The sequence below is a fragment of the Sceloporus undulatus genome, chromosome 1 (genome assembly GCF_019175285.1).
Source record: "Sceloporus undulatus isolate JIND9_A2432 ecotype Alabama chromosome 1, SceUnd_v1.1, whole genome shotgun sequence".
Classification (NCBI taxonomy): domain Eukaryota; kingdom Metazoa; phylum Chordata; class Lepidosauria; order Squamata; family Phrynosomatidae; genus Sceloporus; species Sceloporus undulatus.
The window spans coordinates 96728380-96746177 of record NC_056522.1 but is presented as its reverse complement, the minus strand read 5'-3'; the positions used below and the strand labels follow the sequence as shown (position 1 = coordinate 96746177).

The 17798-nt window shown below is 42.2% G+C and overlaps 1 protein-coding gene across 5 annotated transcripts in view; it reads left to right on the top strand.

The window, feature by feature from the left end:
- Positions 1-17798, top strand: part of ENPP3 (ectonucleotide pyrophosphatase/phosphodiesterase 3) — an 81003-nt gene that overhangs the window by 33561 nt on the left and 29644 nt on the right. For all 5 annotated transcript variants that reach the window (XM_042447289.1, XM_042447275.1, XM_042447283.1 and 2 more), the window contains 5 exons: positions 382-490; positions 586-714; positions 4375-4406; positions 6181-6308; positions 16626-16692. In XM_042447289.1, the coding sequence (XP_042303223.1) occupies positions 382-490; positions 586-714; positions 4375-4406; positions 6181-6308; positions 16626-16692 (465 nt within the window). The remainder of the gene's footprint in view (positions 1-381; positions 491-585; positions 715-4374; positions 4407-6180; positions 6309-16625; positions 16693-17798) is intronic.

The following is a 17798-nucleotide window of genomic DNA, read 5'->3' as shown; positions in this document are numbered from 1 at the left end:
CATGAAGTCTTACTAGGCCTGTCTTGTCTCTTGTGGGATTTTCTTACAGTCCCTTACCCACATGGAGCCATAATAAAAGCACTGGGACGTGAGTATGGCAGGCTTTGCACACTAGGAATGCAGAAGTAGGGCACTGGGGTATGAAGGTGAAGAATTTGCAAACAAAATTGTCCATGTGAGCCACTGAAGTTGTCATCAAATTTTGACTGTAGCTGTAGGGCAGCAGAACTATGGCTGTGACTGATTTTTTGCAGTGATGGTTCAGACCCTAGTAGGTTGGGTGGGGGAGTCCAGTGCAGCCCCTGGGCATCAGAAAATTCCCCACCCCATGCTCTGTTGATGGGGGGAAATGTGAATGATCTCTTTTCTTCTTCTGTGTAGACAATTAAGGCCTTGCAATTGGCAGACCGGACCCTGGGAATGTTAATGGAAGGCCTAAAGCAGAGAAACTTACACAATTGTGTCAACCTCATAGTTCTGGCTGATCATGGTATAAATATTTTGTTGTTTTGTATCTCAAAAACTTTCTGTTGATTTTACAAGTTCAATATTTACCCATGTAATATTCTCTCCTCCTTTCTTTAGGCATGGATAAGACATTCTGCAACCAGATGGAATATATGACAGATTATTTTGATAAAATTAATTTTTATATGTATGAAGGACCAGCACCTCGAATCCGAGCAAGAAATATTCCAAAGGATTTCTATACCTGTAAGGCAGATCATGGATTCTTACAGAGGGAGACAGTTTTGTAAACTAGAGCACATAAAACTATATGCTTTAGGGATTATCAGTCTTTTCCTTCAGTGTGTCAGGGGCCTGCTTCAATCCACAGACTGCCACTTTGAATAGTACTGTTGTAGACCATGTAGTACAGTGGGCCCTCTCCTTACATGGGGGATTCCAGATCCCCCCGCATAAGGGAAAATCCACCTATGCTCAAGCCCCATAAAAAAATAATGGGGCACGTGCATGCAGTGGAGTGGCGCGTGTGCACCGCGCACACACGCGCCATTGTTTGCCTCCCCAAGCGGCTTGGGTAAGCTGGAAGCTGTGTAAAATGCATCCGTGCATGGCATGGGAACACTGTACAACTAAGTTGTAGACCAAAGCAGTTCTAGGAGCACAGTGTCCAGATCAACAGAAGTAGTAGTGCCACTGCTTTGTATTCTGCTTTGGTCAGACCTCATGTGTCCAGTTCTTGGCACCACAGTTCATGAAGGCTATTAACAAGCTGGAACGTGTCCAAAGGGGCTGTACAGACAGCCCCAAAGGAGCAGCATCCTGCCCTCCCTTTTAGTGCTGGTTTGGGGCTGCAGCTGCTGCCCCAATCCAGCAATTTTCTGCTCCTTTTTGAAACGGCAAAAAGCTGCCCTTGCCACCACAGCAGAGGCTTTTTGCCCATTCTTTGGCACAGGTCATCTAAACACTGTGCCAAAGAAATGGTATGACACCACCTGCCATGCAAGTCAGGCATGTGGCATGATGCCAGCATCGGGACAAGTCAGGGCAGCCGGTATGCTGTCACCATGCCCCTACTCCAGCTCGATCCCGGCATTTAGTGCCAGTCTGTTTAGCCCCTAAGTTGGTTGAAGGTCTTGAAACCAAGCCTTATTAGTGTGTTGGGCATTTTAAGCCTGGAGAAGACAAGAAGCCCTTAAAATATCTGAAGAGATGTCATATAGAAGATGGAGTGAGTTTTCTACTTTTCCAGAGACTAGAACACAAAAGAATGGATTTAAATTACAAGAAGAGTGGCTCTACGAAAACATTAGGAAGAACATCTACTGTAAGAACTATTTGACTGTGGAATAGACTGCCTCAGAGGTGTGTGTGAGGGGTAAACTCTCCTTTGGAGGTCTTTAAAGAGAGGTTGAATGATGACTTTGCATCTTTCAGGAGTGCTGTAGTTGTCTATTCCTGCATGACAGGCAGCTGTACTTAGATGCCCCTTGTGCACCCTTCCAGTTCTAAGGTTCTTTGATTCTATTTAGTCCATCTTCTTACTTCATGTAGGAAATATATTGCTGGAGCAACTTCAGCAGATGGTTATCAAGCCTCTGCAGACAGATCTCTGTTGTGGGCAAGGTACCACTTCTTTAGACAATTGATTCCTTTGTGGAGCTGTTCTAGCAATTAAGACTTTTCTCCTAATATTCAGCTGGAAATCTACTTTCTGTTACATGAGTCCATTAGATCTAGTCTTCTTCTACACAATGGAATTAGAGGTGCATATATGTGTGTATTTGTGAGAAAGAGATGATATTGGTTTCACAGTCATACCTAGCTTGAGAATTCCTGTTCTGGATCAGAGATGTCTGGCTTGAGAGGTCTTTGGTAACTGGAATCATGGAACACTGATCCAACACATCTGTACAATCTCTGCCATTGACCTTCGTGATTCCACTGGGTATACTCTGTTAGGTTCTGGAAGTCTGGATAATGATGACTTTGCAGTAAGTTGGCTAGCATTCCATAATCTGTCTTGCTTATCCAGCTGAAGATGGTGGTCAATAGGTGCAACACAAAGACTGACTGCCTGTTTTGTAGCCATAGAACATTGCTGCTGCTTCCTTTCCCACAGTGATGAGGGGGGTGAGCAGCTGCTGTGTCAGGCAGAAAAACATTTTAATAGGAATTGAACTGGCGCTTATTCCACTTTGTACTTGTCATTTTTGTTGGAAGTGCAACTACAAGTGTGCTTGCCCTGAGATACAAGGCTGAATCCTGATTTTGGCTTATGTGACTGTGCTGACAAGGCACAGTCCTTGCCTCTTCCTCCCCATGACAGCTGCAGAGAGAGTTGTAGGAACCTGCAAAACATTGTGTAGTATAATGTAGGGGAGGAGGGATATTTCTGAATTGGGCTGATATACTTTCCATCAGCAGAACCTTGCCAATAATGTAAAGCAGATCCTGGATCCAGCCCATAGACTGTATAGCATTTTACTATTCATGTTAAATACAAGCCTAGGAAGGACCAAGGTAGATGTGATGTCAGAAATATGTGCGTGCATCCAAGTCTGTTTTCCTTATTACCAAAACTGCAACAGGAAACTTTGGATCAAGGCCATGCCACAGAAGGAGATAGTATAATCTTTTCCTTCTGCACTGATTCTTGGGAGCGAATTGCTCTTTCCCTATTCCTCCAAAGCTTCAATTAGCTGTGGAAAATATATATATTTCCCATATATATGTGTGTGTGTGTGTGTGTGTGTGTGTGTGTGTGTGTATATATGTGTGTGTGTGTGTGTGTGTGTGTGTGTGTGTGTATGTATAAACACAGCAACACATGTTTTATGTCAATGGCACATGAATGTATTGTCAGTGTTTTATTTTTATTTTTTAACAAAGGCTGGATAGGCATCTGTCGGAATGCTTTGATTGTGTATTCCTGCATGGCAGAGGGGTTGGACTGGATGGCGCTTGTGGCCTCTTCCAATTCTATTATTCTGTTTGTCATTTTTAATAGTTATGTTTTTAAAACGTTTTAATTTTATGAATTGTTTAATTATATTTTAAATGTTTGTAATTGGCATATTTTTTTAGTTTTATTTCTTAACTGTTCAATCTGCCTTGAAACCTAAACCATGAAAAAGCTAATAATAATAATAATAATAATAATAATAATAATAATAATATCACCCTTCTCCCCATGGCTGATCCAGGTTAAACCTGACTTTTTTTTTTTAAATACACTTGTCCCTCCACATTTGTGGCTTTGACTTTTGCAGATTTGATTATTCATGGATTGTATTAATATGCTTTCTCTAGGAATCTCTAGGTCCTCTAGCACTTTAACCAAAAGTCGCATCGAATGACCTAGAGATTCCTAGACAGAACACGCACTAGGCATTTGTAGCTCTTCCAGTGCAATTCTATGGTCAATGTCTGCCAGATGTTGACCAAAAAGTTCCACCGTAGGAGTTGCACCAAAGAGTTGCCATTGCCACACTCTGAGGCTGTGAGAGTGTGACTTGCCCAAGGTCACCCAGTGGGTTTCATAGCTGAACAGAAATTTGAACCCTGTTCTCCAGAGTCATTGTCCAGCGCTCAAAGCACAACACCATCGAGATTTCTAGAGAGGTGCTCTCTCAGGTAAAAACATACTGTTTTTGTTATTTGCAATTTTTCCACATTTATGGAGGGGAGGGGTCCTGTGCCCCTAACCCCAGCAAATGTGGAGGGATGAGTGTATATGTAAATAAATGCCGTTCCAGTGTCAGTTTTGGCTTGTGTTTAAGTGGCTGAGTCTATAAAGAGCTGAGTCTCATTGATGGAGCTGGTATAGATTTAGCATATAAATGGCTATGTAAAATCGGTGCCTGGTGTTACCATGAATCTAACCTATTTTTCTTTTTTTCCAAACAGTTGATTCAGAAGGAATTGTTAAAAACCTTACAGTAAGTAACTTTTAAAAAATATCTCTTCCCTTTCCCTTAATTATAGTGTGTTAGCAGCAAGCATAGCATTGCTTAGTGATTACTTCCATGGTGTAATTTCTGCAGTGAGTACACACATTGCTTTCCTTGGGAGATGTGCTATATACTCCATATAGCCTTTGCAAATACTTAGACCATACTTTTAAGTGGATTTAGGAGAAAATGTTGGAATGTTCTAGCACCATGGCCTTATAGTTAAGGAAGGAAAAGTTGCCTGCTGTACTTTATGTATGAATAATGCCCGTGGAGTTCATTCCAAGTAGATAAAACTTTCTGGAAGTTTCAGTTAAGGCAGAGGAAATTGAGCTACAGTTATATATATCCATATATAATTTGTTGCCTTTCAAGTCATTTCCTACTCATGGCAACCATCAAGTGAACCTATCATGTGGTTTTGCTGGTAAGATTTGTTCAGAGGAGGCTTGCCATTGCCACTCTCTGAGGCTGTGAGAGTGTGACTTGCCCAGGGTCACCCAGTGGGTTTCATAGCTGAACAGAGATCTGAACCAAAGCACAACACTCTACTGGCTTCTATCCATATATAATGCTTATCATTATGTAGATTAAAATTAGAGAAATCCAACTTGCATAGATGAACATTCTGATTATGAAGTGAAAAGACTATAATGAAGAATTTACCTCTAGAGTTTTTCTAAAACCTGAACAAGTAGATCCAGTGAATACTGCAGGTGTCTAGAATCATAGAGTTGGAAGAGACCACAAGGGCCATCCAGTCCAACCCCCTGCCATGCAGGAAATCACAATCAAAGCATCCCCGACAGATGGCCATCCAGCCTCTGCTTAAAGTCCTCCAAAGAAGGAGACTCCACTCCAAGGGAGTGTGTTCCACTGACGAACAGCCCTTACTGTCAGGAAGTTCCTCCTAATGTTGAGGTGGAATCTCTTTCCCTGGAGCTTGTATCCATTGCTCCGGGTACTAGTCTTTGGAGCAGCAGAAAACAAGCTAGCTCCCTCCTCTGAGGTTGTGAGAGTGTCTACAATTTCTTCTATTTAAATTCTGGTAACTGTAGTCAGTGACTAAAATACTTATTAATCCAAATAATTATATTGAAAAATTGTATAATTATATGGAGTCAAAAAGTCAACAGTCTGATATGGCAGCTAAAAAAGCCAATGTGTTTCTAGGCCACATCAACAGGAGTATAATGTCTAGACTGAGGGAAGTAATGGTGCCACTCTATTCTGCTTTGAACAGACATCTGAAATATTGTGGCCAGTTCTGGGCACCACAATTCAAAAAGGATTATGGAGTGTATCCAGAGGAGGATGAACAAAATAATGAAATGTCTGGAAACCATGCCCTGTGAGGAGTGGGTTAGGCAGCTGGGTATGTTTAACTTGGAGAAGAAAAGGTTAAGAGGTGACATGTTAGCCACGTTTAAATATTTGGAGGATGGAGGAACTCATATTTGCTCTTTATTATATTGTTTAAAGCCCTTCCTTTCTATAGTACTCTCTGTCTGGAGTTTAGCTTTGATTAGAACTACCACAGGGCAACTGACACCAGCCTCAGTCACATAAACCCACTTGAGCTTCAGTGGGATGACTGCAGCTTATATGTATTAAGTATCTTAACCTTGGCTTGTGAAACTTAGCTGGCTTTCTCCTGTAAAAATAGGATAGAAAATAAGACCAAGGGGCATTTCTCAGTTGGAAGGATTAAAAATCATTCTGCAAATGTGCAAATCCCATACATTCACTTTGTCATTTTCAGTGCCGAAAGCCGTATCAGCACTTCAAACCCTACTTGACTCAGAATTTACCAAAGCGATTGCATTATGTCAACAACATTCGTATTGACAAAGTTCATCTTATGGTGGATCGGCAATGGTTGGCTGTGAGGTATGACACTTATGGGTGGATACAAGAAGTATGAGACTAGTATGTGGACATACCACCAGGGTTGGTTTTATAGGATAGTTAGGGTGGGTTTGCTCAGATTTGGGGGTTCCAATTAAAGGAGAAAAAATAATCAGATATATTCATTTATTAATTTCACTGTGTACTCCACTCTACTGCCAATGCTCTGAAAGTCTTAATATTAATATTTTACATTTAACATTAAAGCAGGTAGGAGGGGAGACTTCCCAAAGAAGTTGCTTTCTTAGCACATTCTTGAAGGAATGGGTGGGATACAAAGTTATCAGCTATCCTTTGTCTTTGGCTGGTGATGAATACCAGAGTGTCTTTCCCCTAACATTGCAGGTACAGGAAAATTGCTGTTTCTTCTTTTTCATCTTCTTTTTTCTTGTAGTATAGCTAACCAATGTATAAACAGTGTATTCTAGAAGGGAATGATCAGGGTCTGAGAATTCAAAATACTCCATCTCATTCCATTTTAAAAAACTGTGGAAAGGCAGAGCAAGGAGTGTAGCCCAGGGAGCCAATGTTATCTGCTACCCTTTGACAGTTGTTCATCCCTGATATAAAATTTGATTTCCCTGGAATTCCTGGAATCCCCTGGGGTAGAATTCAGAGACATGGGCCTGTTACAGACAACCAAAATAAAGTTGCTTTGAGTCACAGTGGAGGTATGGTGTTTCAATGATGCATACGTCCTAAGAGTCCAGAAGCCACACCAAAGCCATGCTCCAGTCCTTAGGGCTGGAGCGTGGCTTTGGTGCAACTTCTGAACTCTTAGGACGCATGCATCATTGAAACACCATACGTCCACTGTGACTCGAAGCAGCTTGATTTTGGCTGTCTGTAACAGGCCAAAGTTTAGGAGATTATCGCATCACAATTCACCCAGGGGACAGACATACGCAATCTGGATTTTCTCATGTTTGAAAAACTGTGTGAGAAGCCCAGAGAAGCACAGATGGTATAGGGATTTCATACTGCCTGGCTCTGGGCCAGTGCGATAGAATCTGCCTTTGACTGTTAAATCCCGTCTCTATTCTGTGGGTGAATTGTTGGCACAATAATCTCTTTTGTCTGGAATATCAGTATGCAAAGAGATGTTGTAGAACCTTTGAGACTTAACTGTGTGGAAGAGGTTGTAGGATAACCTTTCCTAGATTTGGGAGCAAAACTGTCCAGGAAAGCAGCCAAATGGCTGATAAGCCAGCTAGTTCTTAAACAAACAAATCCCCATATAGCAGAGTCAGTGCAAGCAACACAGTTTTGGAGATTCAAAGCAGTATCAGCAGAAGGATTACCAAAAGAGTTGTCTAACAGACCAAGATTCAAGGTATCAGATAGGCAAGTTAATAAGACAGTCCAAGGTCAAGTTTTCCGGATAATCAAGATAGTCAGTAGTCTAAGAAGCAAGGATTTGTTCCAAGAAACCACAGGATCCAGATACAGAGTCTTTCCTACAGAAAGGTCAGATAATCACTGGCAAAGAGTAACACATGCTCCAGCTGCCTAGATAGGCAGGCAGCAGGCCTTCAGGTGTGTCTGATTACAAATGTGTTTCTGATAAAGGCTCAGTGACCTTTGAAAGCCCCCTCTTTCGGTCCGATGGTCCCTCAAGGTAGGCACACTTCCCAGATCCTCCTCTATGTCCACAGCCTTGGCCCCAGGCAGTCTTGTTTGCTGAACTTCTGGAGGATCCACAGACTCTGCTCCAGCAGAGCTAGGGCCAGCCTCAGGCTCCCCACTTACAGGTTCAGGTCCCAGGGGCTCCTGCTCATCCTCTGAGTCATCCTCCAGGCTGGGCATGAAACAGACGGACAGAAGGGGCAGCTTGAAGCTGCCCCTTCCAAAGATGGATTTGGACAATGGCAAAAACTTGTTGCGGCCCCAATCTGCCTTGAAGCAGGCTGAAAAAGGAATGGCAAAGATCTGCTTCTTTTTCAGCTGGCAAAAAGCTGGCGTTTCCTGTCCTGCTGCAACCCCACGGTGGCTTCATGATGTTCCACTGGTGTGCAGTGTGGTAAATGCTGTGCCACTAAAGTGTCAGGAAGCTACCAACATCTGGGCAGCTGAGCACTTTTAAGACGTCTTGGGGGCATGTGGCATCTAAATGCCATGCCACCAAGTCTCTGGGAAGCTGGCTTTTAGAGCTGGTCTATTCTGGCCCTTGGTCTCCTTCCTCAGATGTACCAGTTCACACCATGCATCTCAGGAAGTAGCCTTATTGCATAAAAAATAAACCTGGAAGGCCAACAGAGAGAAGCTCATTTCTTTTTCTGCCTCTGCATGACATTGAAGAATTTTCATTCTCTTCCAGTCATAAAAGTGTGGGAGAGGGTGGTAAAAATGTCTCAGCTTGGCAAAAGGGACACTTTTATGACATTTTCATGACCCTCTCCATGCTTTTACAACTGGAAGAGAATGAAAGTGCTTCAATATCATGCAGAGAAACATGCTTCTCTCCATTTGCCTGCCAAGTTTGCTTTTAATGTGATAAGGCTCTAGGTCTACAAAAGCTTATGCTAAAATTTCTTTCATACAGTTAAGAGGCTCAAAGGTGCATCCGTTTGCATACCGGAATTCCCTAGACACCTTGTCTTCTATGTTGATTTGAGAAACCTGAGAGTCGTAGTTCAAAACAATAACTTCTGGACCCTGAGGGAAATTATTATGATTTATTTATCATTTTATTTATTAAATTGGTATTCCTTTCTCATCAAGTTCAGATTACCTAAGAAAAAATAAAATAAAACAAGAATAGTTAAAAAATATTAAACCAATTAAATAAATATAAATTTTAGAAGTGATTAAAACACACCAGTAAGTGTGTGTGTGCACGGACATAATATGCATCCTTCCAGATGAAAAGCTCCATTTACTGCAGCCCAGTTAAACTGCCAAAGACCTGCCTGAATGAAAAGGTCATGGCCTGTTATTGAATGGACATCACGGAAGGAACTGGCTCAATTTATCTCCTTAAGGAATTCCACAATATGGGGGCAGTGTTAGTTTCCAGTCTGGTTTCCAAGATAGTTGCATAAACATTAAATAATTTCAAAAAATGTTTAGGTTGGCAGTCATCTCTGTTCCATCCATGTGTCCAAAAACTGCAGCAGTGACTACGGTAAGCTAAAATTTCCAGGCAAATGCAGTCAGTTAGTCCAAGTATTAGGAACTATTGCTGAAAGGCAAGGCAGTGCATTAAAACAATGACTATCTGGACAAGGCATTAGTTGTAAAACATGTATATGAACTTCCTGTTTTAACCTATGCCATGTTTGAAATATATGTTCCAAGAAGACTATGAACAATTGTATGCATTGTGTGCCTGTCATGTTTCTATACATTGTGCCATTTTCCCAGTAGTATTTCCAATCATAGTGATTGGCAGAAACATATGTACCTAATTCTAGTCAATAGGGTGCAAAGATGTGCAACTTTGGCGTGTTACAGACCGCCCATTTGGGGCGGCCTGTAACTGGCCCTTTCCTCGCTGGATCGGGGCCTCAGCTGCCACAGCGGCAGCCTCTGAAGCCTTGATCCGCCGCTTTCCAAGCCGCAGGGAAGTGGCAAAAGGCCACTTCCCTGTGGCCTGGAAAGGGGTGTCCTTGGGGCTTCATGCCCCAAGGACACCTGACAGCGGTGGGGATGTGGAGAAAGGGGCCGCTCGCGCAGCCGTCTAGAGGCTGCGCCAGCGACACAAATCGTGGAAGGAGATCTGAAATGGAGCTCCTTCTGGGGCCGCAGAAAAGGTTCCCCAGGCGTCCTCGTGTGGCCCTACTACGTCACTTCTGCGCCACCCTGTTTGGAGGCGGCGCGGTCGTGATGTAGTCATGGCGGCCCCCGTGTGGAACGGGCACTGCCATTTTTTACGTCCTGGGGATGTACTAGGGTTAGGTGCGTGCTTAAGGCACACACTTTCTCTAACCCTAGTACGTCCCCAGGACGCTCTTTGCGCCCGTGCGGAACGGGCCTTTGGTACGCACTTGACAGTGCAGAAAATGCTGTCATGACTCTGGGGAACAAGCATTATTTTCACACAAAGTATGTTGTTGTTACCCACCATCCAGTTGACTTCATCATACTCCGTCCTTATGAATAAGAGCCCTTCAAGAATGTCAGTCATCAACTGTCCAGCTCAGGTCTTGCAAACTCAGGGTTGTGACTTCCTTGATTGAATTCACCTGTAATGCAGTTTTTTCTTACTATCTTCAACTTTACTAAGCATTATTGTTTTTGCAGCAAGTCACATCATCTCATTATATGTCCAAAGTATGACAGCCTGTTTTGTTTTCTTCACTTCTAATGAAACAAAGTGCATAGCTAACTTCAAATAGCAGCACCCTGACACACTTACTAATTGTCTGAAAGTATGTCTGAAAGTGGGTTGCACTTCTGCATAAGATTAACTTACTTTCTGTATTCTTTTAAATAACGCCACTTTTCAGTTCTACAATTTCCAAGGCACCTTACAAGTAAAAAAATTAGAATTTACAAAGATACAAACAGCTACAAAATAATAAATACCATGGTGCTTTGCTTTGAAAACCAGCAGTGTTCAAAGTCAAATATTTAAAAAGGGTGACAAAGAATAGACAACTAAAAGGAGAAATCTTGTATGATCTAATTGAGTCAACAAACCCTATGGTTTTGGATAGTTACTAAAATCCAATTTGTGCTTAATCAATATCCGATTCCAGCCCTTGCTTCTAATATTGTATTGACCAGTTGAGGACTGGGAATTAGTAGAAGGAACTGATGATCTATCTGTACATCTAGGACTTTTTTTAAAGGACACATTCCCATTGGGTCCTGGGTATTTTTCTCTCCACTATTATTTGAAGGAGCTGATGAGAGGTCAACAGAATTATCTGTTGGCAGCTTCTGCTACTCAGAATGCACTATCTACATTTTGTGATTTTTTAATAGTTTCTTTGGGTTCTCTCCCATCAGTTTAAACCGTTCCTGAAAATTCATCTTCTAATGTTTCTGTGTTAGCCTCTGCCTTTTCCTGAATCTTTTAATATTTTTGCTTTTCTTTAATCCAATTGTTTCCTTCTGATGGAGGTTCTGTTTCTTATTGGATTTCTTTCTTGTACTAGAAGGGTGAAGTGGGTCAGCCTTTGAAGCAGATGCCCTGATTTCATGCACAGACTCCATCTTTACTAGGAATTCCACAATTACACTTAATGAACCGTTACACTTTAAGAGGAAAGTTAATTGAATCTAGGTCCTTAATTATACTGCTGACATATCTTGTTAATTTCTCATCCTTTACCCCATGTGCAATTCTGAAATGTTGTGTAGAATCCTCTGTTTCTTTATTGATTGGGTTATCCAGAATTATTTGGTTTTCCTGTTAAGATGACATTTTCAGCAAAAGCAATTTCTGCTGCTAGATCTACAAGTCCCTCAGTCTGGGTTTCAAACAGAATCTGTCTACGTTCCAAAGACCAGACTAGGACCAGGTCCGAGGAAGGTCCAATCTCTACTGCATTTTTATTTGATACTGGATAAAGTGTGCATGGATTTTGGGGTTTTTTTGGGTTTTTTTGGTTTTGTTTTTTGTTGTTGTTGTTGGAAAAGAATCTATAGAAGTAGGGGAAATGCTTAAATGTCTGTAACCTTGTCTGGTAAAAACCACTGTGATTAGTATAAAAAAGTATATTAATAAAATGATAACTAACACATCATTTAAAAATAAAAAAACACACACACCTACAGTTATAAGAAAGGGAAGAAGTAAAGAGAATACTTAAAATATTCCCTTATCAATTGATTTCTTATAAAAACCAAAACTTTAAAACTAAACTGTTTAGGACCAATAACACCTATTAATAACATACAGTGGAAGTAACCTGATAGAATAACTGGCTCATGTCCCCCTGGGAAGCCTGAAGCCTTCTCCTGCAAGTAAGTGGTTGTTCTCCTCCCAGTCAGCAGGCAGAGTGAGAGGCAGCAGTTAGAGAAGAGAGGGATGATGGACACAGCTCCAACTTCTCTTCTTTGAGGAGTGGTGATGTTGATGGCACACTCTCTCCCTGGAATTTTAGATATCTTACATATAAAATAAATATGGCGTGATTGAAGCCTTTTGCAATAGGGTGTTCCTTTTTTAAAAATCATTTTTTGTTGCTTTAGCATCATTCTCTCTACTCCTCCCTCCATTTAAAATTAATTTCTTCTTACAATAGTGAAATCACATAATCAGGAATGATGGACAATACCCATTTTAGTGCAAGCAGATTTCCTTTTCTTCTCCCCCTCTCATACTTCCTCTAAATCAGCTCCAGGGACAGGGCTAATACCCCAGAGGACAGAATCAAAATTCAAAATGACCTGAATAGACTAGAAAGCTTGGCCAAAGCTAACAAAATGAATTTCAACCTGGAGAAATGTAAGGTACTACACTTAGGGCGGAAAAATGGAATGCACAGATATAGGATGGGGGACACCTGGCTGAATGAGACTATGTATGAAGTTTATTGCACCGGAGTTAAAACATTCCCCGGTGCGTTCTAACGTGCATGCGCAGGGGCGTGCACGGAATGTGATGGGAACGCAATGGGGCCCAGAACCCCATTTTACCGCACACTGGAATGCCACCTTTGCCGCCGGGCGTTCCAATCGCATTCCCGTTGTGTTCCAGAGAGCGTCGTTTCTGGGAACTGTTTCAAAGCGTCCCCAGAAATGGCGACCCCTGGAACGCAACGGGAACACGATGGGAACGCCCGGCAGCAAAGCCGGAGTTCCGCTGTGCGCTAAAATGGGGTTCTGGGCCCCATCGCGTTTCCGTCACGTTCCATGCGCGTCCCCACGCATGCACGTGAGAACATACCGGGGAACGTTTTAACCCCGGTGTGATAAACTTCTATTAAAGGGATCTGGGAGTTCAAGTAGGCCATAAGTTGAACATGAGTCAACAGTGCGATGCGGCAGCTAAAACATCCAATGTGATTTTTGGCTGCATCAATAGAAGTATAGTGTCTAGATCAAGGGAAGTAATAATGCCACTATATTCTGCTCTGGTCAGGCCCTACCTGGAATACTGTGTCCATTTCTGGGCACCACAATACAAAAAGGACATTGAGAAACTGGAGTGTGTCCAAAGGAGGCCACTAAAATGGTGAAGGGTCTGGAAACCATGCCCTATGAGGAACGACTTAGGGAGCTGGGGATGTTTAGCCTAGAGAAGAGAAGGTTAAGAGGTGATATGACAGCCCTGCTTAAATACTTAAAGGGATGCCATACAGAGGAGCTGTATGGAGCCCTGGTGGCGCAGTGGTTAAATGCCTGTACTGCAGCCATTCACTCAAAACCACAAGGTTGCGAATTCAAGACCAGCAAAAGGGCCCAAGCTCGACTCAGGCTTGCATCCTTCCAAGGTCGCTAAAATGAGTACCCAGACTATTGGGGGCAAATTAGCTTGCTAATTAGCTTACTTGCTGTTCACTGCTATGATCTTTGGAATAGCGGTATATAAATAAAACAAATTATTATTATTATTATCAGAGGAGGGAGCAAGCTTGTTTTCTGCTGCTCCAGAGACTAGGACCCGGAGCAATACATGCAAGCTACAGGAAAAAGAGATTGCACCTCAACATTAGGAGGAACTTCCTGACAGTAAGGGATGTTCGACAGTTGAACACACTCCCTCGGAGTGTAGGGGTGTCTACTTCCTTAGAGGTCTTTAAGCAGAGGCTGGATGGCCATCTGTCAGGGATGCTTTGATTGAGAGTTCCTGCATGGCAGGAGGGATTGGACTGGATGGCCCTTGTGGTCTCTTCCAACTCTATGATTCTATGACTAGTCAAAGGCATTTCACTGCATGAAGCAGAACAAGAAACCCTGGAGTCAGGTGTAGAGTAATTCTGGTTAATAGTGAGCTATTTTTGCACCTGTGGTAGGAAATTCCATACAGTCCTTTCTCTGGGAGTTAAAATACTACAGTACTAAATAAAGATAAGTTAGCAATTTGCAGTTCCTTCATAACACACTTAACCAACTCATCCTCTCCAATTGTCCTGATTTGGTAGGGACAGTCCTGATTAATCCTCAATTGCCTCACTTTTTCAGTTGCTTCTAAATGTCCCAGGTGGCGTTCCCACTGGCCTAAAATGTGGATTAGGATGCGAATTAAGGGGGCATCGTTCTCATTTAACCCCAAACCTGATCCCCATTGCCCTGGAATCGTTCCCATTCAGTTTCGAATCTGATTCGGGTTTTATTGTATAATCAGGATTATATGCCTATAAACCGCTTTAAAAAACAGTAGGTTTTAAAGCGGATTATTTTTGCTCCTGGGGTCCAATTCGCGGTATCCGAATGGGAATGACAAGGATGTCTGATTCGGGAACTTGGAGATGGGAGGAGCAGTGCTCAAGGGCCTGGCCTGGGGGTGTCACCCTCTTTGTTCTCTTTCTGCATCGCCAGTGCCATTTTCTTCCATTCGCATAGACTTTCCCCCGGTGGATTACAACCTCCCCTCTGCTCCACACTCATAGACCGATGTGTGAGGAGAGCCATTGAACGCCATTTTAAACTATTATTTTTTCTTTTTTCGCCTCTGCCTGAGCAGCAGATGGGCTTTGCAGTACATGCCTGCTTGATCGCCCCCCAGACAGCCCAGGGAGCAATGGGGCAGGCAAAGGGATTTGGGGTGATTAGAGGCTCCTTCTCTCGTTCCCAGAGGGACTATGGGAAGACACAGAAGGGCCTGGACACCCAGGGATCTGAGGGGGGGGATTGAACCTCCTCTTCTCTCTTCCCCAAAGAGTCTCTCCCCACTGAAGCCCACTGCCTTTCCCCCTTGATCCGATTTGCCAAGCTTTGAATGCAGAGTCTCTCTCCACTGAAACAGTAGGTTTTATATTTGTTTGTGTATGTGTGTGTGTGTGTGTGTATGTGTGTATATGTATATATATATTTCCAATCCTGGACTTTGGATGCAGAGTCTCTCTCCACTGAAACAGTAGGTTTTATATTTGTGTGTGTGTGTGTGTGTGTGTATTTCTAAAGTAAATTATAAAGTAACAACTTTTTTAATTTACGAAAAAAAAACACCCTCATCTGTAGTTCCAAACCCACTGTAGAAATAAAACAGTTTGAGACCCCTTAACCTGCCCTGGCTCAGTACTAAGGAATTATGGGAACTGTTGTGTTTGTGAGACATTTATCCTCCTCTGCCAGAGAGTGCTGGTAATAAACTACCATTCCCAGGATTCCCTAGCACTGAGTTATGGCAGTTAATATGGGGAGACACAGAGGAGCAAGGGGTTTAGGATGAATAGAGGCTCCTTCTAGTCTGGGGAGACACAACAGAAGAGTCTTGGATGCAGCCGATTTTCAGTGGCTGCCCCACAAAAAAAAAACCCAACAAACCCAAGACTTGTGACGTCTGAAGCCTAGGCGCTTGATTGACAGCTTGCAGACACAAATGGGAATGGGGAGCAAATTAATCTGCTTTAAAATAAAGCAATTTAAAATAAATGAGAACGAAAACAGGGTCTAAATGAATCGAGGTAATTTGCCTCTTTTCATAATGGAAACGATGGAAAAAATTCGAATTATTCCCGGAACGTAATCCGAATCAGAATCGCGCCAATATAATCCGTTTTATCTGCCAAGTGGGAACACCCGTTTCCCTCTCTCTCCCTTTCTCCTTTGTCCTCAGCTAACTTCAGTTATTGCAAACTAAATTCAAAGTGCAAAAGTAGCTCAGATCCAATTAACTCAGCAGAGATTGGGGAGAGGAAGACATGTCTTACCCTTTCCAGTAGATTCAAGTGAAAGTAAACTGCTGCAGCTCTTCCTATCTTATGCGTTCTTCCTTATTAATAATTTTTGTCATCCTGAGCACACTCTGATGTTGATTAATAAGATGTATCCTGGTTTTAATCTGTGATATGTTGGAAGGTATGTTGATTGCCTGAAAAGACTGGTTCACATCATGTTGGGTGTGGACAATATCTTGCTCCTGTCGTGTTACTGGAATGCAGCTCCCTTTACTGATGATAAGGAATGCTGGGACCTGCAGTTTGGCAAAACCCAGAGGGCTACATGTTCCACATTTCTGAACTACACGCTGATGAAATCTTATCAGCCAGAGGGCTGATGCAGTTTCTCGTATATGGAATGTTTTGTGCATTTCTTGCTTTGAAGCAACACTCCAAAATTGCCAGATGACCTTGACACTGATTGCAAGAAATAGTCCCTCTTTTTATTCTGTCCCAATTCTGAGAAATTAACATTGCTTGTTGAAGGTTACATATGAATAATGGGATACTTGGGTTTTTTTAGGTCTAAAAGTTATACATTTTGTGGTGGTGGAAACCATGGCTATGACAATGAATTCAAAAGTATGGAGGTAAGTGATAAGCCTTGGAATGAATATATTGGGGGGTTGGGTGAATAGATAGATAGATAGATAGATAGATAGATAGATAGATAGATAGAGGCAGACAGACAGAGCATCCCATTTCTGGATGTTTAAGGGGTTTGAGAGTATTCAGTTTCTTTCAAACATGAGTGGGAATCATGCAGACCTGCAAATTTTGTTTCCTGCAAGTTTCACCAGGCTTAATGAGCATAGTCAATGGTGAAGAATACTGGGAGCTGTAGTCCAACAACATTAGCCTCATAAAGCCATATGATTCTTATATGTGCTTCAAAAGAGGTTACTGGAGTGGAGACTTTTGGTATTTCTGTGATATAAGTTTTATTTAAACATATATTACAGGTGCAGCATTAGATTTTGGTTCACAGCATTAACACCCTAACAGAGCCATGGCCCCTCTGCACCAGACTTGTAGGAGAATCACATGGTATAGGTTTTCATGTGGAGAGAAAAAATCCCCCTTTTACCTTTCCTTCTCAACTTCAGAATAGACTGAGCTCTTACTATTCTCACAGACCCCAATGACCCTTAATCTAATGAGGACAAGATAGCAGGATGAGTCATCTCATCTCAAAAGCCATACTATGGTCGGGGTTTGTGTGGTCCTCTAGATGTTGTTGAACTGCAACTTCCAGAAGTCCTAGTTGGCAATGGTGAGTAATGCTGGGGGTTGCATTTCAACAAAATGTGCACATTTCCTACCCTGGCCTATGCCATCTTATATATCACTGGAACTGATCACTGAAATATGACTTGTAATCAGCTCTCCCAGGTCTGAAATAGTATTTCCAGCTTTACGTGCAAGAACTGTACATGCAAGAATTACAGAACTGGAAGGCATCCTATACAGTATACACTTTATTGAGATCTCTGTGGTATCTCCATTGTTCTTCTTGAATTACCTTCAAACCTCAAGAATGGCCAGGGAGACCCATTTTTGTGTGTGTTTGGCAAACTAGAAAAAAACCTTGTTTTTTAAAAAGGTGATGTTTATTTAAATAAAGATTTTTTAAAATAAAGGTGATGTTCATTAATAGTTGGGGAGGGAAACTCCTCAAATTGAATGGATGGAAGTG